General features: G+C 37.8%; 1 protein-coding gene across 1 annotated transcript; it reads right to left on the reverse strand.

Annotated features, from left to right (window-relative positions):
• Nucleotides 1-4323: 4323 nt before the first annotated feature.
• LOC113047408 (deleted in malignant brain tumors 1 protein-like) lies at nt 4324-27088 on the reverse strand (the record flags this gene model as incomplete). Its single annotated transcript, XM_026208756.1, has 8 exons — nt 27043-27088; nt 11716-11751; nt 11252-11566; nt 10674-10985; nt 10242-10529; nt 6770-7090; nt 4505-4825; nt 4324-4418 (listed from the first exon to the last, which is right to left on the reverse strand). Coding segments are annotated over exons 1-8 (1722 nt in total), but the record flags the coding sequence as incomplete, so codon positions are not given.
• Between the last annotated feature and the right edge of the window lie 216 nt (nt 27089-27304).

Genomic DNA, 27304 nt, shown 5'->3' on the forward strand with positions numbered 1-27304 from the left:
TAACTCACACTAGGCACGGTTGCCATGAACCGGGCCCGAGTACGATTGTTCCCCCTCCCCACTCCCCCTCTGGCCTGCCTCACATATAGGGTTTCAGCATTCGTGCCGGAGCACGCTACGTCATTATGGTCGTGACGGTTTCGGGATAAAAGGAAGAGCGGCGCTCTACTGAACACAATGGAGTGCATCGCTCTGTTTTCTTTGTGGATAATTTTGTGTTGTTTGGTCCACAGCCTGTTGTTAAACAGATGTGTCGCCTTAGTGGCGGCGAACATTTTCACGTAATTGTGCTGCTCGTCATGAGGATGTTTGCAAGATACCAGCTGAAGTGCAGCAAGGACTTTGCAGTTTTTAGTTTTTTTATGCGTTTTGCACTCTGCCGTAGACCAAAGCGACCCTTTCCCTGCCATGTTGCGTTTTTGGAGCGTCGCAAAAACGTGATGCAAAGCGTCCTTTTCCGTGCCCCGGCACGGTTAAGCGCTCACACTGCATGCGAACCGCGCCCGAGTCCAACTGAACCGTTGCCCTGGCCCACCTCTTCCAAGCGGGCCAGGGCCGGCCAATCGAGCCGCGCCCGGGGCACGATTCGGAGCACTCACACTAGTCAAACGAACCGCGCTTTGGTGGTCAAACGCACTCGGGCACGGTTTCAAACTGGCAGTGTGAGTACACCCTGAGACCTGTGGGAGATCTTCAGACATGAAGAGATTGAGAAGTTAAACAAAATCAAAGAAGATTTTTCAATATTAGTGGCAATTCGGTATGAAAACAGATAGAGTGAAAGCTGAGGGAGTGGAAAGGTAAGGTATAAATTGTACTCCACAAGAATTAAAAGGATAGTTCACCCTAAAATTAAAATTCTGTCATTAATTACTCACCCTCGTGTCATTCCAAACCCATTATACCTTTGTTAATCTTCAAAACACAAATTAAGATATTTTTGATGAAATCTGAGAATTTTCGAACCCCTCTATTGGCATCAATGCAATTTACGCATTTAAGTTCCAGAACAGTAGGAAATACATTGTGAACGTAATCCATGTAACTCTGGTGGTTCAACCTCAGTTTTGTCTTCTGTTGCATGAACGCAACACTCATGCGTTGTGATGCTCTCGTGAATGCACATTACAGATCAATATTTTTGTAAATAAGTGGTAAAGTAGTGTTTTCTTTTTTTTGGACGCAAACACTCATGTTGCTTCATGAAATTAAGTCAAAACAACTGGAGTCACCATTAATTACTTTTACAATGTCCTTCCTATCATTCTGGAACTTAAATGAGTAAGTTGCATTGCTGTCTATGCAGGGTCAGAAAGCTCTCTGATTTCATCAAAAATATCTTGTGTACCAAAGAGGAATTAAGGTCTTATGGGTGCGAAACCACACAAAGGCAACTAGTTAATGACAGAATAGTCATTTTTGGTTAAGCTATCTCTTTAAGGACAGTTTAACTTAAAGTGATAGTTCACCCAAAAATCTAAATGATGTCATTAATAACTCCACCCTCAATGTTGTTCCAAACACGTAAGACCTCGATTTATCTTGGGAACACAGTTTAAGATATTTTAGATTTAGTCTGTGAGCTCTCAGTCCCTCCATTGAAACTGTGTGTACGGTCTACTGTCACTGTCCAGAAAGGTTTGAAAAACATCAGAGTAGTCCATGTGACATCAGAGGGTCAGTTAGAATTTGTTGAAGCATTGAAAATACATTTTGGTCCAAAAATAGCAAAAACTATGACTTCATTCAGCATTGTCTTCTCTTCCGTGTCTGTTGTGAGAGAGAGTTCAAAACAAAGCAGTTTGTCTTATCCGGTTCAACGAACGAATCATTCGATGTAACCAGATCTTTTTGAACCAGTTCACCAAATCGAACTGAATCGTTTGAAATGGTTCGCATCTCTAATACGCATTAATCCACAAATGACTTAAGCTGTTCACTTTTTAATGTGGCTGAGACTCCCTCTTAGTTAAAACAAACCAATATCCCGAAGTATTTTATGTACTCAAACAGTACACTGACTGAACTGCTGTGAAGAGAGAACTGAAGATGAACACCGAGCCGAGCCAGATAATGACTCTTTCAATATTCGAGTTATAGAGCACAATATAAGCAAGCATGGCTTCATTTCAGAAGAAGGCTTTCTTTTGGTCTATTTGGAACCAAGAAATAGAAGAAAAATGAGTAGAAATTAGTTTCATCTTCACTATCCCAGTCTCGCGTGAGAACTCATGTCTTGCACACGTGATATCACATTGTTTTCTTGTCACATCTCGCGTGTGTTTGGTTGTGAAATGTAGTTTGCATGTCAGACAGTGTTGTCAGAGATTCTTCCTATTGTAAAGTCATGCAGTGTGAAACCTCCCTGTCACAGATCCATCATGTAGTGTGAACACAGCAGCCACTGAATGCTGGCCAAGATAGTCCATGCAGTGTGAAAAGAACAGTGACCCGACTACTTTGAAAATCGTGCAGTCTGAACTTTACTTAAGGCACACCTGTGCAGTAATCATGCTGTCTAATCATTATATTGATATGCCACACCTGTGACCAAGCCTGCACTGAGGAAAGCTACACAGAAGGCTTCTATCCAACAGTCAACATGGCATATTTATTTTTTCTCATAGAGTAATCAAATATAACTTAATAATCAGAATCGGGATTAGAAAAAGCTTTAATGCCAAGTGTGTTTACAGGAGCTTCCAGTGCAAGGAAAAGGTACAGACATACATGAAACATAACACTAATAATAAACAGAATATACAATAAATAAAAAAATATACATGGCAATAAAAATATAGAGGAAAAAAAAGATTTATGACTGCAAATTTGCTATTTATAGATGAACAGTTTTGAGAAGTCATGTAGAGATGTGCAGTCCTGAGATGTTATGTGTTGTTCAGGTGGAATATGGCCCGAGGGAAAAAACTGTTCTTGTGCCTGGCTGTTTTGCTGGTCAGTGCTCTGTAGCAACAACCAGAGGACAACAGTTCAAAGATAGAGTGGGCTCAGTGTGAGGGGTCCTGAGTGTTTTATTTTTTTTTACATTTTTCAAGGTTAAGCAGGGAGCACCAGTAATCCTCTCAGCAGTCCTGACTGTCCATCGTAGTCTCTTGATGTCTGATTTGGTAGCTGAACCAAACCAGACAGTTAAAGATAAACACAGGACAGACTCAGTGATGGCCGAGTAGAACTGGGTGGCAGGTACTTAGCTGGTGAAGGAAATACAACCTCTGCTATGATTTTTTTTTCTTGGTGCTGAGTGATGGTGGTGCCCAGGAACCTGAATTACTCCACTGCTGTTACAATGCTGTTTATGATGGACAGTGGGGGAATTGCAGGGGGATTTCTCCTAAAGTCCACTATCATCTCCACTGTTTTAGCTCTGATTCCACCACACAGCCATTTGCTCAACCATATGCAGACTTAGCACAGTCCTGGATGGGGCCAATGACTGTAGTGACATCTGCAAACATCAGGAGCTTTACAGAGGGGTCCTTTAAAGTGCAGACATTTGTGTACAGGGACAATAGCAGTGGGGAGAGAACACATCCCTGAGGGGCACCAGTGCTGATAGTCAGGGTCCTAGATGTGAGTTTTCCCAGCCTCACTTACTAGCTGTTGCCTGTCTTTAAAGGAGCTGGTAGTCCACTGACAGATTTGGGAGGCCCCACAGAACTGGATCAGTTTGTCCGAAAGAAGATCAAACATGATGGTATTGAAGGCTGAGCTGAAGTCCACCAATAAGATCATTGCGTTATTCCCAGGTCTGTCAAGGTGTTGCAAGATGTATCAAGGGTGCAGTGATGTTCTTCAAGTTGGCCAAGATAATTCATTCAAATGACGTGGTATTAGTCAAAACAACTTTCATAAATGTTATCATCAGATTTGACCACACTTTTATTTTCAATAACATTCATATTGACATAGTCCTCTTCAGAATGATCAGAGTCCACATTGACACAGTCCTCTTCAGAATGATCAGAGTCCACATTGACATAGTCCTCTTCAGAATGATCAGAGTCCACATTAATATAGTCCTGTTCAGATTCATTATGATCCATGTTTTCACCAAGCTCTAACATTTTCATAATCAGCCTCATCATCTTCTTCATTTTTGTTATCATGGGAGGCACCTGCATATGTATTACCTGCACCTACAGACATTGCACAGAGAGGGAGAATAACAGGACAATTATGAGGAGAAAAGTGAGGATGAAAAAGTAAAAAAAAATAGAAGACATCATATGACTTCTTTTATAAAACTCAAGTATGTTACCTTTTGTGAAAGAGCACTTTAAATGAGTTTCCTTGTTCTTTTTTCTTTTGTCTTCTCTTCAGCAGGAGGATGATTATAAGGAAAGACAATAAGAGCAGCACAGCTGACACTGCAGCACCAATGACAGGAAGCAGGGAGGCTGAGAGACACATGTGCTTGAATTAAACTTCCATTACCAGCAGTTCAGATTGTTTTTAGACTCTTATACATCTTATACTCTTATACCTGTGATAGTGATGAGCAGCAGTTCAGAGGCAGATGAACAGAAGGAGCGTGAGGAGACACTGACTTCATAAACACAACTGTAGTTTCCCTCGTGTGAATAATCTGCTTCAGGAAAGAAGAAGGAGGCAGAGTGACTGACAGCTGACTCAGTCCTGGTGATGTTTGATCCTCTGAACAGGTGAAAAGATCCTCCAGGAAACTGAGGGTCAGTGTTACAGATGATAGTGAAACTGTGACCCCTGGTGATCACTGGCCCCTGAGGCCCCTCATCAAACCATCCATCAGGATCACTGAGGGAAATACTGGGCTGCTGCAAGTTCACTAGAAAATGAGAAGAATACATTTATATGGTTTATTTTCTTTAAATAAATAAAAATGGCTTCAATAGCTGCATCTTGTTGGGATCAAAATTTAATCCACAGCCATTTTTCAAAAATGTTTCAAATGCAAAAAAGTCATAATTTACAAAATTAGATCACTTATATGTTATTATTGCATGTAATCTAAGATGCAGACAATGAGACAAGACTGAACACACTCTCCCCTACAGTGATAAAAAGTGTTACTTAAAGGTGACTTGAGCAACCATTTTAGTATATATCTTCTCAAGGGACGATACAATATAAATTAAACTTGTATATATTTTAGAGTAATCAATGTGCTGCTTGTATAGCAGTATAGATTTACTTTACTCTGAAAATAACTTAACATACAGCCATTATTGTCAATATAGCTGGCATAAAAGTAAGTACACCGTAAGTAACAACAAAGCCACGTGTCCTATTCATCATGTTCATGTTTTTTTTCTGCTTGACAGGACCATACAAATTTGTGTATCTTATATTACAGCAGTTAAGATTTGGTGCTTTGAGTAAAATTCTCTCATACAGACCACTGGATGCTCAACATGGCACCTTATGGCAAAGAACTCTCCAAGGATTTGAGAACTAGAATTGTTGCTCTCCACAAAGATGACCTAAAATATAAGAAGATTAGTAACAGCCTGAAACTGAGTTGCAGTACAGATGTTAGGGTCATACAGAGTTTTTCCAAGATGGGTTCCACGTGGAACAAAGGTCGTTTAAAGCAGTCAAGTCCTCATGCTGTCCATCAGGTGCAGAAGCTGGCTTCATAAAAACAGACGCATGAGTTCTGCCAGCATGTCTTTAGAGGTTGCAGAAGTGGAAGGTCAGCTTGTCGAATCTCTGACCTTAGGCCACACACTGCAACAAGTCAGTTTGCATGGCCGTCATCCCAGAAGGAACCCTCTTCTGAAGCTGGCTCACAAGAAAGCCCACAAACAGTTTTGCTGAAGACAACTTTCCATGAGCATGAATAACTACAACCATGTCCTGTGATCTGATGAGACTAAGATAAACATTTTTTGGCTCAGATGGTGTCCAGCATGTGTGGTGACACTCTGGTGAGGAGTACCAAGTAAATTGTGTCTTGCCTAAAGTCAAACATGGTGGTGATATCATCATGCTCTAAGGCTGCATGAGTGCGGTTGGTGCTGGGGAGCGGCGCTTCATTGAGGGAAACATGGATTCTTGCTTGTACTGTAACATTCTTAAGCAGAACATCATGCCCTCCTTTCAGAAACAACAAGATAACGACCACAACCACAACGACCTGAACCCTATTGAGAAGGAGGTGGAATAGCACCATGTTTCTAACATCCAGCAGCTCAGTGATATCATTATGGAGGACTGGAAGAGGATCCCAGCAACAACCTGTGTTACTCTGGTGAATTCAGTGCCCAGGAGGATTAAGGCAGTGCTAGATAACAATGGTGCTCACACAACTTTGGACACCGATTTGAGATGTTCACTTAGCGTGTACTCACTTTTGTTGCAAGCTATATTGACAATAATGACTGTATTTTAAGTTATTTCCAGAGGATAGTAAATCTATACTGCAATACAAGCAGCACATTGACTACTCTAAAATATATCCAAGTTTGATTTCTATAGTATTGTCCCTTGAGAAGATATATACTAAAATGGTTGCTGAAATGTTAGTGGTGTACTCACTTTTGTGAGAAACTGCATATTATAATAATTATCACTAGGGGTAATAGACTAAAGAGATATGTTGTTTTGTTGTTTTTAGTCACATGGTACTATTTTCATTACAAGAAAGTGCTAAATTATCAAAACACATTTTACTATGGATCTGGAAATTTGGTTGATCCTTGATACAGTCGCTAGCAGCAACTTATGTATATACACACACTGGCAATGAAAGATTGAAGTTTATAAGTACCTATAATAGTGATGAGCAGCAGTTCAGAGGCAGATGAACGGAAGGAGCGTGAGGAGACACTGACTTCATAAACACAACTGTAGTTTCCCTCGTGGGAAAAATCTGCTTCAGGAAAGAAGAAGGAGGCAGAGTGGCTGACAGCTGACCCAGTCCTGATGATGCTTGACCCTATGTACAGGTGAAAAGATCCTCCAGGAAACTGAGATTGAGCTGAACAGATGATAATGAAACCGTGACCCCAGGTGATCACTGGCCCCTGAAGCCCCACATTAAACGATCCATCAGGATCACTGTGGGAAATACTGGGCTGCTGCAAGATCACTAGAAAACAAGAAGAATACATTTATATGATTATAGAAACTCAAACTATAAGGTAAAACTACTTTAAACAAATAAAACAGCTTCCGAAACCCATCCTCGAAGGATATAATACATAGTCATTTTATAAAATGGCTCAAATAATAAAAAAGCATGGTCACACTTTATTTTAGGGTCCAATTCTCACTATTAACTTATCATTAACTATGACTTTTGCCTCAATTAACTCCTTATTTGCTGCTTATTAATAGTTTATAAGGTAGTTGTTAAGTTTAGAGTATTGGGTAGGATTATAGATGTCATGCATTATATGTACTTTATAAGCACTAATAAACAGCCAATATGTTAATAACAGACATGCTAATAAGCAACTACTTATTAGTGTGAATTGGACCCTATACTAAAGTGTTATCAAAAGCATCATTACAGAATGAGTTCACTTGTACATAGTGTTGGGTTCAAGTCCACCTAAGTCCAGTACAAGTCGAGGCTGAGTCTTCAACCAATCGAGTCTGAGATGAGTCCAAAAATAGGCAGAGTCGGACTCAAGTCCGTGTCCCAAACAGCCAAGTTAGAGTCCAACAAAACTCTGTTATTTATGTATGGTTTAAGAATATCATATACAACTGAGATGGTTTGAGAGTGAGTAAACCACATTTTGTTGATTGAACTATCCCTCTAACGTTGTTTTAACCTTTACAACTAGAAAAACGCAATGTCCATTTAAATGTAACAAATGCAAACCTCTATTGCATCTTTTCATTTTGATTTTTGATTAATGGGGTCATATGATGTTGCTAAAAAGAACAATATTTTGTGTATTTGGTATAATACAATGTGTTCATGCAGTTTAAGATTCAAAATACACATTCATTTCCACACATTTTACATTGTTGCTCCTCTATGCCCCACCTTCTAAAAAATTTTTTACCTCTAGCGTATGACTAAAATATTATGCCCTTTACCATCCTTTGATGCTGTGTCCTGGTGGATTGAGACAAAACCAGTAAAACCCATCATAAACAAGGCATTTGTTGCATCCAGTGGCGACATAATACTGATTAGAATGCCTGAAACTGTCCTTTTACGTGTTGCATATCGTGCTAAGTAAACAAAACATTTCTGCATTTGTGATCGGAGAAACAACAAACCACAAGCTCTACTCTACACTGCTCAAAACTTGTGTTTGAATCGTCACTGACAAATTCTTTAAATATGAAAACGTACATACAGGCTGTGAGTCAGAAGCACCAGACTGTTCTTGGAAAGTTGTTATTGCCCTACTTTATAGTGACAGACACCGGCATTGTAGGTTACTCTCACAGGAAACAGTCCTCGTCATCCATAAATCTTCCCACATCATGACGTAGACATGAAGGGGCGTGTTAGAAGGAGCCATTTTAGGAAGGTGTTGATGGGTCTTTAATTTTATAAAGAATTTAGAGACTTTAGTCTTGCAACTTTGCAGATCTTCTTTATGCACCAAGAGCTTTTAACACTCCTGAGAGAAAGGAAAAATTTGAATCGCATCATGACCCCTTTAATAATTTATGTCCCGCTTTGCTAAGCAAATTTAAAGTCACATAACAGAAGTTATGGCTGAATTGATTTATATATTGTGACATATTTCAGAGTCAAACAGGTTTTAGAATGTGAAAAAATTAAAGGGCGGGTCTTGACTTTATTCATTGTTACAGTAAATGTATAAATTCAAAAGTGGGGGTAATGAGGTATCTTGCTGAATGAGACATTAAGAGCAGAAAATGTGCCTTTTATCTCAATAATAACAAGCTTTATATAATTTATATGATTTTTTTTAAAATTAAATATGAGTTTTGAATAATCAAAATTAGTTTGTGTATGCTTATTCTATTCATCAGTGTTTGAACCATTAAATAAGAAAAAAAAATGCAATTTAATTTCTTGGTTAAAAATAAAATAAAAAACGAATGGACGCCAGGTGTACACAGACCCCTTAGACAGGGCATTTACTTGGATGAAAATTTGTCTGTGAGGGATAAACCTATAGTCTGTATATTGGCACACACTGTGTAGAAAAGCCCTACATATACTTTGCATAAGTCACAGGCAACTCACACCTGTTTTTTTTATGCATTTATAGTTTCATTAATTACAATAAATGACATCATATAAGGACTAATTGATGACAGGCCATTGAATTATTTGAAATAATGCACACCCAGGGTGATTTTGGACCCATAAAAACTATTGCCACAAAAATGTTAGAAAATAGATTTTTCTTTGAAGCTAGAAAGTGCCACTAATATAAAAGCAAAAAATAATAAACTAAGGGAACAAAACATTCTCAAGCTTACTGAAGGCAAGTAAATACTCCAAGTATTACTTTCAAGCCAAATGATAAATAAATATATAACTCCAAAATACAAATTAAATAAAAAATTGTTTTCAGATAGTAGCCAAGTAAAGACTTCTAGAAATTAGCAAAAGTAAGAAGTAATTAATGTAAAAATTATCTTCGCTGTATACATTAAATATAGATGATTCTTAATAAAGTTATTACCGTAAGTGACTCAGTCAAGAGCAGTGAGTGATTTTCTCCTTTTCTTTTGTTTGATTAACTTTTATGACACAGTTGGCGGCTGCAGGTTTATGCTGTTGCTTTAAGATCTGATGCATAGATCAAATATTTTACCACAGCTGTATTTCTCCCAACCGTTCTAGTTCACTTAAGACAAAACCAACTGCATTTACATGAACAGTCTCCAAGACAGGCATTTTGACATAAGTAAGTTTTCATGTAAGTGAGTAGCAATAACAGAACTTAAATGAAAGAACATTCGCACACTGACTGAGAGGCACGTGCTTTCAGTGTGAGCATAGAAACCCGTCGACTTTCAAGTACTGGACAAGACTTAAAAACAAATTTGTGATAATCCATTGAGTCAGTGACGTTTCCATCAACTGTCCCTGGATTCGGTAGGACTGTGACAGATTTCCGAGTCCAAAAGTCTCAAGTATGAGTCAAGTTCGAGTAAAAATGCTTTGGAGCCCGTGACAAGTCCAAGTCCTTTAAAAACTGTACTCGAAACCGGACTCAAGTCCAAGTAGGTACTCCAACTCTACTTACTAATGCATGCAATCTACTGTATGAGACTAAGTTGACTGCACTCACCCACAGTGATGATAACAGTGTTGCTCAAAGGTGATATGATAGTGTTGTTTTGGTAGGAGTAACGACAGCTGTAGTTGCCCTGATGTGAGACGTCTACATTAACAAGGTTGAAAGTCACACTAGATTCATGTGTCTGGGAGGATACAGATGGTCCGTTTCTGAAGAGCTGGAATTCAGCTTTAGCCTCGCATCTTGGTTTAGGTGTTGCGCAACTGAACTGGATATTTTCTCCAGGAGAAACAGCTGCATGTGTGGAGGTCAGGGAAAGAGTCGGCATCTGCAGTTCACCTGCAAAATAAATATGTGTTTATTTTAAACAATTTGTTAAGACATAATGTAGTGTAAACATGACATTCATGAAGCTTAATAATGCAATTTTTGTTGGCTATTTCCCCAAAAGTAATGTGTAAATATGTTAAAGATTTGGCTTACTTGAACAAATAACACCAGCATCTTCACCATGATTACAGTTATGTGTTCCTAGTCCTCTGTGTGGACATTGTGTGAGGGCTCTTTCACTTCCTGAACATCCAACGTCATCCAGCCAGATCGATCCACTGCCTTGACCAAAGGCAGCTCCATGAGGAGCACTGATGGCTGATCCACACTGTGTCTGTCTGCACACCACAGCAGCATCATTCATGTCCCAGTGATCATCACACACGGTTCCCAACTGGCCATTATTATTGATCTCCACTCTCCCACAGCATGAATCAGACCCACCGACCAACCTTATGTCTGGTACTTAGAATTAAAAATAAAAGTACAATGTGATCAAAAATTTTGTTTTGGCATGTTGTAAGTATTTCATATGTGTTTGACATTGTTGGGAGCAAACCACCAAACATGCATAGCCTCTTTTATTTCACAAGTTTTCTTAAAGTTTATGTTGTTTTAATTGCTGTAGTATCCTATTGCTTTTTTTATTGCAAGCAAGTAGCACAATGTTGCATAAAATACCAAGGTGAACAACAAAAATGTAATTAAAAAAAATATGTATGTACTTTTACCTAAGCAGACGACACCTGCATCTTCACCATGACCACAGTTATGTATTCCAAAAGAAAGATGTGAACATTGTGTGAGCGATGATTCACTTCCTGAACATCCAACATCATCCAGCAAGATCGGACCACTACCCTGGCCAAAATGAGCACTGCCATGTGCACTAACAGCTCTTCCACATCCCAGCTGTCTGCACACCACAGCAGCATCATTCATGTCCCAGGCATCATCACACACTGTCCCCCACTGGCCATTATACAGGATCTCAACTCTTCCAGAGCAGTCATTATTACCATTCACCAGTCTGGTACTAACATCTCCTAAAAAATAAAATAACTCCATTATGATACAACTCACATCTAACAACATGCTAAACTTGCAAATTACCCAACACAGTGACTGGTTATGTCATGATGCAGCTAGAATAATATCTGTTGTAAATATGAGTGACTAACAGTCTGTTACTCACCAGTTACTGTCAGAGCAGTCAGAGTCAGAGCACTGGCTGTTGAGATGAAAAAAAAAAATATATATATATAGTGTAATTTAAACATATTGTACACGTACAGTTATATATGAATTAGCAAGAAAAAACATCCTATTATTTAGTCAGCATTGTCTCAGACCGATCTCTTGTTTTAAAGGGGACATATGATGTGATTTCAGTTTTTCCTTTCTCGCTGGAGTGTTACAAGTTCTTGGTGCATTAAGAAGATTTGTAAAGTTGCAAAGACTAAAGTCTCAAATCAAAAAGGTTCCTTCTTCATAAAAGTTAAGAGTTAACCATTTCTACCTAAAACGGCTCATTCTAACACGCCCACTCATCTCTATGTCACGATGTGGAAAGATTTGCATAACTCCGCCCCAAATGTTCATGCAAAGAAAGGCAGCGTGACGTTTCTTCTCACTGTTGAAGCCACCGCTGCCATGTCGTGGAGATACTGTGTGTTTTATTGTGAAAGCGAAACTAATTTGGCCTTCCAAAAGAGAACACGACTTGAAATCAGTGGTTAAGTATTTACAACGCTGTTCTGGAACAGTTCAACCCAAATATTAAGATATGTGCAAAGCATTTTATGGAGGATGAAGACTGTTTCCTGAACCAGTAGACTACAATGTATATGCTGCACAAAAGCTGTGTCTATAAAGTGGGCCAATTCCAGCTTTGTCAAAGTCAACCTCAGGCAGGTTATGCCTAATTTTTATTAACATGTATCCTGTCCAACCAGAGGACTGTATACACTGGATCATTGCTACAATCAGTTTAAAAGTGCCTACAAAGCTTGTAGACTTTCGGGAAATTGGACCATGTCGTCATTTTCCTCACACCGGAATATAAACAAAGGCTCGTTCAAGAACCCCCGGCGCAGAAAGCCATGCTTTGATTTCTGTCCGTGTTTTGCGATCCTGCGCTGATCAGCTCACTGGCTTGTTTACATCTATTTTTAGTCTCTAGTAACATCGGTGCTTCCCACCTCCTTCAAAAAATCTGTCATCATCCCTGTGCATAAGAGCAATAAACCCTCTTGTCTGAATGACTATTGTCAAGTTGCCCTCACATCAATAGTCATGAAGGTCTTCGAGGGACTGGTTAAAAACGTCATCTGCTTCTCCATCCCGGATACTTTGGACCCTCTTTAGTTTAACTATCGCCCAAATAGATTCACTGATGATGCCATCTCTCACATCCTGCACTCTTCTCTCACACACATTGACAGCAATAACAGGAACTATGTAAGGCTGCTATTTATCTACTATAGCTCACTTTCAATACTATAGTCCCCATAAAGCTAGCTTCCAAACTCATGGAGCTTGGCCTGAATTCTTCACTATGCAACTGGATTCTTGATTTCCTCACTGGCAGACCTTAAGTGGTGAAACTAGGCCAGTACATCTCCAACTCCATCACCCTGAACGTATAAGCCCCAGAGGGCGGTATCCTGAGTAGGGATGGGTATCGTTAAGGTTTTAACGGTATTACTACTCTTACCGATACTGCTTAACGGTCCGGTAGTTTAACGGTATTCTTATCGGTACTTTGTGTTGTGTGTGTTTTATTTTTTAAGAGAACAGAATTAACATTTCTTTATTTTTTTTATGTAAAATTAATAATGGGCTTGTCTTGGACCAGAGGTGTTAGTAGGAGTTGGTTGGTTCATAGTAGCTGCAGCTTAAAAAAAAATATATATATTATATAATATAATATAATATATAATATATATAATAAAAAGGTTGCAAAATGTGGCAATTGGTTATTTTGTAAACTAACTTGAGGTGCTGTGCATTTAAGTTAGCCAAATAAATGTTTACATTTACATACTGATTTTTCCTTATTTGGAATTTTAAAAACAAGTAGAAAATATGTTGATTTCATTCTCATTTTTCCCAAAAGAAATCATCAGAATTTCTACGTAAGGTTAGCAAACCAGGGATATTTTAAATTTATTTTAAAAGACGTGAACAACATTGATTCAACATGATTTTAGCATACATACCTGACGTAGATGGGGCAACAACCAGAGATGAGCTAGCTAGGCAGTCGATACACATAATGCACTTTTGAAAGATGCTTTAACGGATTGCTTGTGTTTCCGCCCTTGCATGCAAATATTGTTTTGCACTTATGACAACGAGGGTTGTCAGCATTTACTCCAGTGAAGATCGCGTCGTTTTTCCCGCTGTCAATTACAACTCAACGTGGCCGGAGAAAATCTGTGATACGCGATCGCTCAGATCTGTGATACTCAAAGACAGTGAACGACACCTATGCTGTCCTGGTTTCAGACAATGAACATTAAAAGAACAGCGCGGTCAGACTTAGACGACTCGCTGGCTGAATTTATAACAAGTCTGTGTGATATCGTTGCAGGTCAGACGCAAGCTAATGAAGTAATGCAGCAGCTCTTTCAGGAAGGGTGACCAGAAATCCTTTTAAAACGCGTATATGCGTTAATCGACTTTTGACCAGAAATCCCGAAAAATTCGGGACTGTCTGTTTGTTCTAAACAAAAATACCGTAGGCGGCTAGGCACGAATTTATTTATTTATTTATCTAATTAATCCATATGCACAAAGGCAATACGACCGTTTTGTCCCCTTTTTGTTTTAAAGCTTGATGAAAAGAGCGCAAGTTGCTGCAGGTGCAGCTGCGATGAGGACAGTCAGTGATGCACGCGTACAGGAGTGATTGACAGTTCGGGCACTGTGTACAAAAATAAGTTTAAGCTCATTAGAGTTAAGGTCTGATTTATGCACTGTTACAATTGTCTTGTTTTTTATGTTTTTTTTTTCTTTTTACAATGGGGATGAGGGGAGTCATAAAAAAACATATATATATATATATATATATATATATATATATATATATATATATATATATATATATATATATATATATATATATATATATATATATATATATATATATATATATATATATATATATGCTATAATAGAGTACCGGCACCTCTTTTGGGCCACTTAAAGCACTGGCGATTAGCAAGCAAATAATATAATACACATAAATTCATGAATATGAGTGCTATTTTTTAATGTTTAATCTTCAGTGATACTGAACTTGCTCAGCCAGCTGTGTGTCATCATCTTACCCAAACATTGGAGTGTCCGTGCTCAACTTAACTAGCCATAAGGCAGAGGCTGCATCTATGCAGGTGAACCGAACAATGATGTAATGATTCAGTTCGACTCCCAAGACAAGACGATGCTCACCCGACTGGCCAATAGGAACGTGGCCCCGCCCATGACACAATTCTCACAGTGAAAGCAAAATCCTGACACGAGAGCAAGAAATTGCATCAAGAGCAAAGAAAAGCGTTTCGAGAGAAACACTTTTTTTTTAGAGAAAATATTTTCACACTGATAGCAAAAAATATATATTTGAGAGTTGTTTTCAAAGTATTTGGAGAGTTCTTGCAGATCTCACAGACAAACGTCTTAATAATATCGCAAATTAGAAATGTTTGGTAAAATAAAATGTGCACGATAATATTAAGCAAATCTCTTCGCCATCGTCACTCTTTATTATTAAGCAGGAGTTTACGTACAGTTAATGCATGTGCGTGCGCTCGTTGTGGTGTGGGTGTGTGTGTGTGTGTGACTGACAGGCAGCATCAGCGGCGTGCATGAGAGTTCACGCAGATCTCACGGACAAACGTCTTAATATGATCGCACATTAGAAATGTTTGGCGAGATTAAATGTGCACGACAACATTATTAAGCAAAAATACATAGTACTTTTTTTTCTCCAGTACCGAAAGCAAAACCGATACCGTCAGATCTTACTGATACTACTTTCATAATTTAGCCCCAGGGCCAGTTTAATACCGGGTTTCGGTACCCATCCCTAGTCCTGAGTCCCCTGCTCTACTCTCTCTACACACATGACTGCGTGTCTTCGCACAGTTATAATCAACCACATCTATAATCAAATTTGCTGATGATACTGTGGTTCTTTTACAACAATAATGAGACTGCATACTTGGATGAGATAGAGAAATTAACATCATGGTGCCAGGACAATTGTCTCTTTCTGAATGTGAGCAAAACTAAAGAACTGATTGTGGACTTCCGGAAGAGACAGCAGCAGCCCTATACTCCTTTATGATCAGCGGGACCCCTGTGGAGAGGGTGAGCAGCTTCAAGTACCTTGGTGTAAACATCTCAGAGGACCTGACTTGGACTACTCACATTCAAACTCAGGTTAATAAAGCCAGACAAAGACTGTACTGAGGAAATTCAGAGTCTCACCAGTAATCCTGAAAACTTTCTATTCAGGGGCCATAGAAAGTGTATTGACTCATTGTATCTCAGTATGGTATGGGAACAGCTCCAGTCAAGACTGCAAATCCCGGCAGAGAGTTGTGCGCTTAGCTGAGTGCATCTCAGGGTCTGCTCTCCCCTCTCTGCGGGACATCTACCTCAAACGCTGCAAAAGCAGAGCTGTTAAAATCATCAAGGACTCCATCCACCCCAATAACCATCTTTTCACTTTGCTGCCATCTGGTAAGCGTTTCCGCAGCCTGATGGCAAAAACCGAGAGACCAGGCCATCAGGCTCCTAAACTCAAAACCAGCCTCTTAACATATTCATGTCTCCACTTAATATTCACCCTATCAGTAAGATATTCATCATTCACTACCTCATATAGACAAACGGACAGTGTCACCCTGTTTGCACATTTGCCTCTTGTATATTCCTGTGTATCTTAATATTTAAGACTACAGTATAATGCACATATTCACATTGCCTCTTGTACATCCCTGTGTATCTTAATGTGTAAGACTATAGTTTACTTTCATGCACATTATTTGCCATTCTATATTTAATTCTACAGTATACATCTTTTCTATATTTTACTCTTATATTTTTATTGTTTACTTTTATTTCTAACTTTTATAGCTATATTTATGTATTTTTTCATCTGTCGGTGGAGCAGACCTGACTCACATTTCACTGTTGGTTAAAAATGCTCTATATAATTGTGTATGTGACAAATAAAAATCTTGAATCTTGAGTACTCCCTAAGAACAGGTAGTTTTTAGCATGTCTAATTAATATTCATGAGCCTCTCTTCTGATTGGCAGATCAGATACAGCTACAATGAGCTTAAAATATCATCTTGTAGTGATGTTGGGAGCCAGAATCAACGTAATACAGCCTCAAATTAGAAATTTTATTGCATGTCTGCTGCCACTGCCAGACAAATGAACTGATGACAGCTATGGTTGAATGTGATTAAACAAGCGGACTGCACAGAAACGATCATCAAAAATGCTTGTGTTTGCAGAAAGGTTCAATAAAGTATTGTCTTTTGTTGTTATGGACAAATCTACAGATTTCTTGCCATATGTTTCTTGCATCTCATTATGTCATTTACGAAAAAATGTCTGTGCATGTGTTTAAAACATCAAACTGACGATTTATATATAATAATTTGTAATTATATAAACATTGTTGTGATTTATTGTGACTGGCACATTAATATAGCTGTAAAAATAGTTGCCTGCTGAAATGTAAATGTTTATACGTCTTCAACATGACTTTCTAGATAGACAAGATGAGTTTTTATTTACTGTACAAGTAAGATGTGATTCTCCTCATAGTAACAATCCTGTCAGATCGTCCATCCTTTGAGTGAGAGTGTAACATTACAGGTCGGCGGATCTGGTTTCGTGGTTAATGTTCATCTTTCCGACATGTTTCAGTGCTGTTGTTGCTCAATGCACAGCAATGGCACAGACAAAATGCTGTCTGGGGGTTTGACAGAAGGAGAGTGGGACGGTGGGTGGTGCTCGGGGTTAGTGATTGAAAGAGGGGACTGTGTGTGTAGTTCTGACGTCAACTTTTTATGGAAGTCACAATGGTTCATGAAAAATCACAGCTACTTTAAGCAGGCTGTGTGCATTTTACTGTGGACTGACTGTTTTGAAATTCATATGGTAGTTAAATAGCCCCTATACCTCAGTTATCATGAAAAAAGCCAGGAAATCCAACTGTGACAATATGGGACCTTTACGTTTTCCCTATATTTGACAAAAACATTGCTCCCTAGAAACCATGTCAGTTTTGGTTGAAATTATTTTAAGTTTTAGCATAATAAATACACTGAATTAATACCAACATATGAAATTAAATGAAGGAAAGAAAAACTATGAATGTTTGACAATATATAACATATAACAGCTTTTTTGATGCCTGCTAAAGGACTGTAAACAATAGACTTTATATAAACACACACACACACACACATACAGGCAGTTTCTCCAGAATTATTTCATTATGACAGACAGAGCAATGCATCATGTAGATCATTTGTAGTGTGTTCAAGGGGATTAAAACGTAACTTAGAATATATATTTCAGACCTAATGTAAGTGGAGTAATAGAAATTAGCTAAATACTGTATAGTAATAGTAAATGTGTAAAGTTGCATAAACTCATTAAAACTTATAGTGTAATATCCATATAAATCATTATTAATGGTTTCTACGGCTAGGACCTGCAGTTCCTAAAACGATTTAAGTTTATTACTAAACTAAAAACAGTTAAAGTTAGCAGGTGCATAAGATAGCACTATGTCCAACAATACTTTTACACTTTTATGAACAATTACCTTTCAGGTATTAGGGAAAATGATGATAGGCAAGATTTTTACTGTCACACTGATAGATTCTGCATTACTTATGGTAACCCTCCTTCACAACACAATCAAATAAATCTCACTCCCTGATATTTTGTGATGTCATGATCTATTAAAACATTTATTTCAGATTATTATACACAATCGCTTATGAAAATTAGCAATAGTATTAACTATACATTTTTTTGGCATTTTTTATTACCAATTGTAGCCTATAACCACAGTTTTACTACAAATAGCCTACCTTGGTTAAACTATGGTTAGTGTAGCAAAACACAAAACACAATGCTGTTTTTACCATGGTTTAACTATAGTAAAATATAACTATGTTTTTTTGGTATTTTATATACATGTTTATATACATATTTTCATGTTTTCATTTCATTTTACAGCATGTATTTGTTAAAATGATTAGGCAGCCGCAGCACACACCACAAAGAACAACGCTGCACGTTGTTTCAAGGCACTTCAGTGGAGCTTAATTTTACTTGTTTTTTCAATGTTAAAAATATTTTTAATATATCAATAAGAAAGTATGACAGGCTTTTACTCAAGTATTTCCATGATGTGCAGTGCTGAAAATGTATTACATTATTATTATTTTTTTAAACATGCCCTATTCATTTATACAATGAATTATAGGCCTATTATTAAAATTATTAACACTGCAGTCATAAATTAAAATTAAGAGCAGCTTTATTTCATGCACCAGTTTTCAAAAATAACCCATTTAATGCGAAAATGCATTTCTTCTCATGTTTTTCCACTATACGGGCCACTAGAGAATTATTAAAGGGGGTAATATGATGTTTTTTAAAGATCATTATTTAATGTATTTGGTGTAACAGAATATGTTGACTTGCTTTAATGTTAAAAAAACTAAATTAAAAATTATTTTTCAAATACCGTACATAATTGTAGGTCCTCTGAGCACGGCCTCTCTCAAATGTGTCATTTTCTACAAAGTTCCTCAAATTTAACAGGGACTTCAATATGCTTCAATCTTTGTTAATGTTTTTTCAAAGATTCGTTTTCGTGGATTCTGAATGCATTGCCACAGATTTCACTTTTGCTTTGCAGTTTTTCGTTTGATGCTTTGACACTAACCTCTCGTGGGGGCAGGGGTTAACAGTGATCTACCCTGATTGGATATTGATATTGATATTGGACTCCATTTGTCTATTAATTATTTCTAAAGAAACACGAAAATGTATAAACGGCTCCATTACCTTGTATCTTACCTGTACGTTATGGCCCCGTACAAGTGTTTTTTGTACAAAATAGGCTAACGATTGCGTCATAACCAGCGACTCTCTTGGTGCGTTCAAGTCCTCCTGGGAAGTTCGTACGCACGAAATGGGAAGTCGTGCTTATGACTGCATGTGCGTTCAAGTCACTTTGGTCGGAGCAAGATGGTGGAGTACTTTCTCTTAAAGGGGGGGTGAAATGCTATTTCATGCATACTGAGTTTTTTACACTGTTAAAGAGTTGGATTCCCATGCTAAACATGGACAAAGTTTCAAAAATTAAGTTGTACGTTTGAAGGAGTATTTCTGTTCCAAAAATACTCCTTCCGGTTTGTCACAAGTTTCGGAAAGTTTTTTTCGGGTATGGCTCTGTGTGACGTTAGATGGAGTGGAATTTCCTTATATGGGTCCTGAGGGCACGTTTGCCGGAAGAGCGCGCGCTCCCGTATAGCAGAGCAGAGAGAGTCACAGAAGGAGGAGTGTTTTTGGTTGCCAGGGCAAGACAACCCTGCACAGATTACCAAAGAAAAAACAGCATTAAGGGACCAGTGGACAGAGTTTATTTTTACAGAGCATCAACGGAGTTGTGCAAGTATTTGTTCCCTGCATTTCGAAGATGCTTGTTTTACAAACAAGGGCCAGTTTGACGACGGATTTCTTAAGGATGATGCAATCCCAACGAAAAAGGCCAACGATCGTGTGTTGGAACCGCAGGCGGTGAGTAAAACTGCTTAAAATATCTCTGCCTCCTTGTTAGTGCGTCCGCCCCCCATCGGAGACCCGGGTTCGAGCCCCGCTCGGAGCGAGTCGTTGCTGCTGCTGCTCTCGTTCAGTTTCAGCCTCGGGATCTGATTCTGGATCATAAATAAACGGCTGAATCTGACTGTTAGCCATGGTTTGTTTTGGATGATATTCCTCAAGGCAATGTCAGAGCCGTTAAATATGTTTTTCAACGGCTCTGGGTAATGTCACAGCTTCCAAACGCTCTCGACGCAAAAGCCTACTCGCACTCGTGATTCTTTAGCTCCGCCCAAACGTCACGCCTCTAGGCACTTGTGTGTTTCCGGGAAAAATCGGTACAGACTATCTTTCTCTTATGAATATAATAAAACTAAAGACTTTTTGGAGTTATGAAGGATGCAGTACTACTATATAGGTACTCCAGATTAACAGGATATTGAGTGAAAACGAGCATTTCACCCCCCCTTTAATTAAAAACACAAAAATACAGCAATGTTCTTAAACTCTTGTTGTAGAAAATGAAGAACAAAGAAATATGCATTAGGTATACTTCGTTTTTTAATGTTTTAAATTATTTTATGAAGCCGCTGCCAACTTTATTGTTACAATTTGCATTGTTATATTATAATGCCATCATATTATGGGTCGTCGATTAACTGCGCTGTGAATATAAAAGCCTGACAATATCACAATTAAAATACCTTTAAGTATTGTATATTCCGCCATGTTAATCACTGACACGCCCCCAACTCCTACAGATCGGGGCTTAAAGAAAATCCCCAGCTCCCCACTGGTATTTACGATATTGTAAATTGTATTTACATTATATTGTATTTATGAACTCGTAAATACAATCTATACGAGATTACTTGAATGCACCATCTGTTGAACAGTAGAGAAATTACCATATGGACAGGAGGAGAAGCTCGCAGGCAATCTTTTACTTTCTATGAGGCTATCGGAGGGACGTGGAGGCATAAAGTCAAGGGAGATAATTAATCACAATACTTACCAAAATTTGCTCCTGTTCATGGTCGCCTTCTCTGCAAGATTCGGTGGGTGATTCAGATAAGAAGATTTACAGGTTGCTCACATGACATCTACTTCATCAAGCTCAGTTTGAGTCTGCGCAGTACGCCCGACCCCCAGGAAGTGCGTGCTTCTAATTGACTTCATTTTTCTCCGTTGAATCTAACAGGGTCGCAGTGTCCATTTCTTTTACTGTCTATGGGAGGTACAGTCGTCACTCAGTGGTGCGGGCCGTGCATAATGAAAGCTATCGCAGTGATTAAATCTGGTCTCTACCGCAAAAATTATTTTTCACAGACAATATGAAAGAAATTAATTTTAAGCTCATTCACAGGTTCTAAAGAAGTTTATACAAAGATTTAAATCTGACATTGATCACATGTTCTTTTTGTTCGAGTTCTGAAGAAACTGTACACTTATTTTAGTCATGTCACTACACTCAGAAACACGCCATAGTATGGCGTGCGGCCCGGTCCAAAAATAAGGCTACTGACTTGTCACGGGAATTCACCGTATAATTGCCAGTAGCCACTGAGTTTACCACTGATAGGCCAGCGGTGCATCAGTATACACACTCACCTCACACAGCAAATGACTCACTTTCCTCAGCAGCAAATGATTCACTTTTTTATATTAATTTTTTCGGAAAAATCCTGTCATACGTGCACAAACTGACAGTCACCACTTATAAGCTATAACTAAATATTGTAGAAAGTCTCCGGCTGCGCAAAGTGAGTCGCCGGCTGCGTGAGGGAAGTGAGTCGTTCGCTGCATGAGTCATTCGCTGAGGAAAGTGAGTCGTTCGCTGCGTTAGTCGTTCACTGAGGAAAGTTAGTCGTTCGCTGAGGAAAGTGAGTCGTTTGCTGCGTGAGTCGTTTGCTGCATGAGTCGTTCGCTGCATGAGGAAAGTGATTCGTTCACTGAGGAAAGTGAGTCGTTCACTGCGTGAGTGAGTCATTCGCTGAGGAAAGTGAGTCATTTGCTGGTGAGGAAAGTGATTCGTTCGCTGAGGAAAGTGAGTCATTCGCTGCGTGAGGAAAGTGATTCGTTCACTGAGGAAAGTGAGTCATTCACTGCGTGAGTGAGTCATTCGCTGAGGAAAGTGAGTCATTTGCTGGTGAGGAAAGTGATTCGTTCCCCGAGGAAAGTGAGTCGTTTGCTGCGTGAGGCTTCTCAGTACATATGAAAAAACATTATATTTGGGTATTATGACTCTAACTCCACAAACGAAAACATCAGTTTTGTTATTAATTACATTTTTTTCCTAAACAAAGTTCACATTCACAAATGTAAATTCTCCATCTGTAAACCTGTCTTCTCTGTTTTTCTAAAAGAAATGGAAAACTATTTGAATGTAATCTCAGTATCTACTAATAAGAAAGCTATAAAGACCGTGCCCTTAATATAAGAATATGCCCTTAATCATGTTTAATTTTGTTTAGATTTTGGCCTTCTTTTCTTTAGTTCTATTTTATTCTTTATTCCTTTTTTCTAGCTGATATTATGTGATGTATGTTTATAATTTTGTATGTTTTTGTTCTCTACATTAAGATAAAAAAGAAAAAGAAAAAAAGCTTTTGCGGTGATTTGTATGCAACACTTTCCTTGTATTACTAAATATGTAAATAATATTTGACCTTCGATCATCTCAGTCTGTAAAGATGAGCTCTCAGGAGACCAGTGGCTCCTGAAGAGTAGTGACTTTGGGGTGGCACAAAAAACATTATTTTGCAAGCAAACAAGTTTACCAAAATCCTGAGCATCATAATCTTACTCACTCTCAAGTTATTTAATAAGGACAAGAAATTATTTACTGAAGTGAATTTTATTTCAAGTGCAAACTATGAAAATTCAGCAAACTTACAAGCTGTAAAATATGATGAGAGCGCAACGGTTATTCACATCCATCTAACGTTAGCGTGTTTACATGGAAAAGTAATGTTACTGTATAAAATTAACGCGTATTCTTGTTATAAATCATTTTCTCCTGATAACCCCGAAAAGAACTTAAATTACACTTTCAGTTTTGATCGTACATATAAGAGCAATACATCAATCGAATCTGTAAAGGGTCTACTTTTTTTGTATACAGACATAATAAGAACAAAACTTTGTGCACTTACAAAATAAACATAAACAAGGTGTGCTGTCTGCAGCCTTTGTCTGCGCTGATTTTCATTTATAAACACGTCATTAAAAGAACTGTAACTCAGTGAATACTCAATGAAGAGACGTGAGAGCTATGTCTACTTTTAAACTAAACAAATGTGTTGGCGAAAACAAATATTCTTTGCTAAAGTAATCCATATGAAAACAACGCAATGTTCGTTTTTCACGTCTCCCTTCATTATATCTAATGTGACTCTGCGCCAGCGCTGAATGCTCTATTCAGATTCTAATGTTTCACTGAAGCACGTGGCTTGGATACGCCCACACAGAAGAAAAAGCAGCGTAACTCACCTGAAAAGATGTGTTTTTGTGCTCAAACACAAGTTGAACCAGGCACAAAAGTGAAGCTTCACTCCTCGTCTCTCTCAGTCCTCGATTTTTTACAAATGCTGGAAAGAAACGTGCACTATGGTAACTCTCGCGATAGCACATTTGCCTGTAAGTGACAAGTGATTCAACAGTCCGAATGTAATCGTTTTGCCATGATTGATCGAGGTCATTTTGATCAAAATCTAAGAAACTATTATTATTTATCTATAATAGATCACAATTATGATCGGGGTGGCCAGTGTGGTGGCCGTGATTATTTCCATGGTGGCCATGGCCACCCCTGGCTACCCCCTAGCTCCGCCCCTGCAGGAGACACGGAGCGGCATCATCTTCCTCTTCAGCTTGTCCTTCAAGGCAGCTTGAAGTAAGCTTGTGTTACTGAAGTAACCAATAACATCGATACAAGTTTTTCATGTTAAAGTGTGCTACAGTTTGTTGCTGTTATTTCTGGCATTCAGTAACACAAGCTTACTTAAAGCTGCCTTGAAGGACAAGAGCTCATCTTTACAGACTGAGATGATCGAAGAACAAATATTATTTACATATTTAGTAATGAAAATCACCGCAAGATCTTTCCAATATGCACACCACTCTCTGGCGCCACTGAGTGACGTTTGTAGTTCCCGATCAGAGAGCACATGTCCATCAAAAGGTCAGTATCCAATCAGAGTAGATCACTGTTAACCCCGCCCCCACGAGAGGTTTGTGTCAAAACACCAATCGAAAAACTGCAAAGCAAAGGCGAAATCTGTGGCAATGCATTCAGAATCCACGATTAGCGAAATCGAATCTTTGAAAAACATTAACAAAGAATTAAGCATATTTAAAGAGCCTGTTAAATTTGTGCAACTGTGTTGCATTGTTGCATCATAGTGTTATTTAATGATATTCACATAGCCTAACCATACAAAATAAGTGAATATTACAAAAGGCAAGCAATTGCGTAATTTAAGTAATGAAAAAATGTAAAATAATGTTTAGAAACACAAGGCAACCAATTGCATTCAGTTAAAATCTTTATTATAGTTATTCCTTAAATGTTCTTTACTGAAACTTATTCAACCTCATACAAGGAGAAAAAGATTGCAGAAAGACTAAAAACTTAAAAATATGACAACTAGCATCTGGTTATGGTTGCTATTAAAATATTTGTGTCATTATCTAACTGCAATTATAGTATAACTGTCTATTATCTAATGATAAACATCAACTATAATGCGCTTCAGAAAATACCACTACTGGCCAGATTATGAGAGGTCAACTAATGCATTAAAATGTCAAAAATTCTTCAATTTACCAGTGAGTGTGCTTTAGAAGCAATGAATGGGCTTCAATGCTGGAACTATTGGTTGTTTGAAACTATTGGGTCCTCCATGACACGCTTTACTTCCACATTCCTCAGTTCATATGGAAGCCTATGAAAGTGTTGCAACTCTATTTCTCAACGGCTCTGGTGCTGATAACAGTCATTGCCTTGGCTACACATGTGTTTACATACAGTGTTCACATACTAGTAGCCAGACAACAAAGAAAAGTGTTGGAGAAAGTGTTGGAGAAAATTTGGAACTGAAGTATTCAGGAAGGGAGCAGGGTTTAGCACTGCTGCTAGAATTTACATTAAACAGCTCTTAATTGCTGTAAAATAAATAAATAAAAGAAATATCTTGTTACAAATGACAAAATGAAAAAAAGAAAAGAAAAAAACTCAAATGAATTCTGCAACAGAAGTGAAACTGTATATCCTCGGAAATGCAGTTAAGTGTGAAATGCTGAATTTGTGGTATTGCTTCTTCTGAGAATAGTTTTTTTTTTTTTTTTTTTAAGAACATGCTAGTGCGGATAAAGCTGTGAGATAGTTTTGAGGAAGTGTCATTTTGTTGAAGCAAAGATGAAACCGCTCATCTACAGAGTGCAAGAAGACGTTAAGCTGTTTGTTTAAACTTAAAATTAATTTAGGTACTGTGGCACTTTTAGCTATAAACTGGTGTGCAGTCATGATAGAAGGCAGGTGACAGTCTACAATAATAGTGAAAACTGCTTAGTGGGTTAATTTATCATAATAATTAAATAGCTTTATAGTCCAGCGTACTTCTGTGATCTGTAGTATCAAGATTGACACTGTTCTGAATTGTCTGTTTCCACACTGTCATCATCCGGTTTAGAATCAAACTGATCTACATAGTTTATATCTTTATGACCACCATCATCCATATTTACAAGCTCATAGTCATCATCAGCGTTCTCTTCATTTTGGTTATTATGGAGCACTTCTTGCATAATTTCTTCATATTGGGATTCAAAGTACATTAAATTTTTGTTAATAAGATGTTTCAGCATGACTAACCAAAATGCAGGGAACCAAAATATTTTTACATTATATAAATCATTCTCACATTATAAACAGGTGTATATTTGGATTTCCTTTTATTTTCTCATCTTCAATAAGAGAATTAAATATTGTAGATAATGTTATTTATTTCACTATGCCTTTATCAGTCTCAGCTGTCTGAAACACGTGCTAGTTGTTTTTATTTAATTAACCTTAAAAAGTAATCTTAAGTAATCTTAACAAGCTTACACACAGACTTGACACACAGGAAAGAATTAAGATGTATAATGACTACTGATTTGTTGATTGTGTGAGGAATTATATAAATATTTTATTGTTAGAACTATTTATATCATTATAGTTGAACAGATCATTTTCATAAAGAAAATAAAATTGAAAAGAACAATTGCTTAGAGCAGTCAACTTGTTGGTGAATTACTTTTCAAAATCAGCCAAAAATACAGATAAATCAATTTGTACTTCATCAGTATCAGTATTTATGAGGAGAACTAATACCAAAACTAACATTGCTAATAACAGAAAAGATAAGTTATTTTCTGGTATTAGCAAATACTTTTAATTTCAGTTTCAGAAAAAAAGGAAAAGCTCAAGATTGCACAATCAATCATTCGGTTCATAATCTTTAACTAAACTGTTTTAAGGACGAAATATTAATATGATATCAACATTGAGATATGCGATTCTATAGGAAGACTATTCTTATTATATTGTAATCTTTAATTTCCATCTATCATGAACAATAAAAAGTGCAATAATTAAAAATGTAATTTACCCAATATCAAAGTGAGAAGAGAAGGTCTTGGCATCCTGATGGTTGCGTTGTTTTAAAATGAGGTTACTTCCTCATTTTTGAGAAAAGCTGATGATGCTTTGCTTAACTGAAACCTAAACTATGTGTATGTTAGGAACTGATCTGTCCATCAGTCTATTCTTTGCCATAAACATAATCTTGATCAGTTACATCCTCATGATCACCATAATCCATATCTATAAGTTCATAGTCATCCTCAATGTACATTTTGCATATTAAAGTA

This window comes from Carassius auratus, chromosome 28 (genome assembly GCF_003368295.1).
Source record: "Carassius auratus strain Wakin chromosome 28, ASM336829v1, whole genome shotgun sequence".
In the NCBI taxonomy this organism is placed as follows: Eukaryota; Metazoa; Chordata; class Actinopteri; order Cypriniformes; family Cyprinidae; genus Carassius; species Carassius auratus.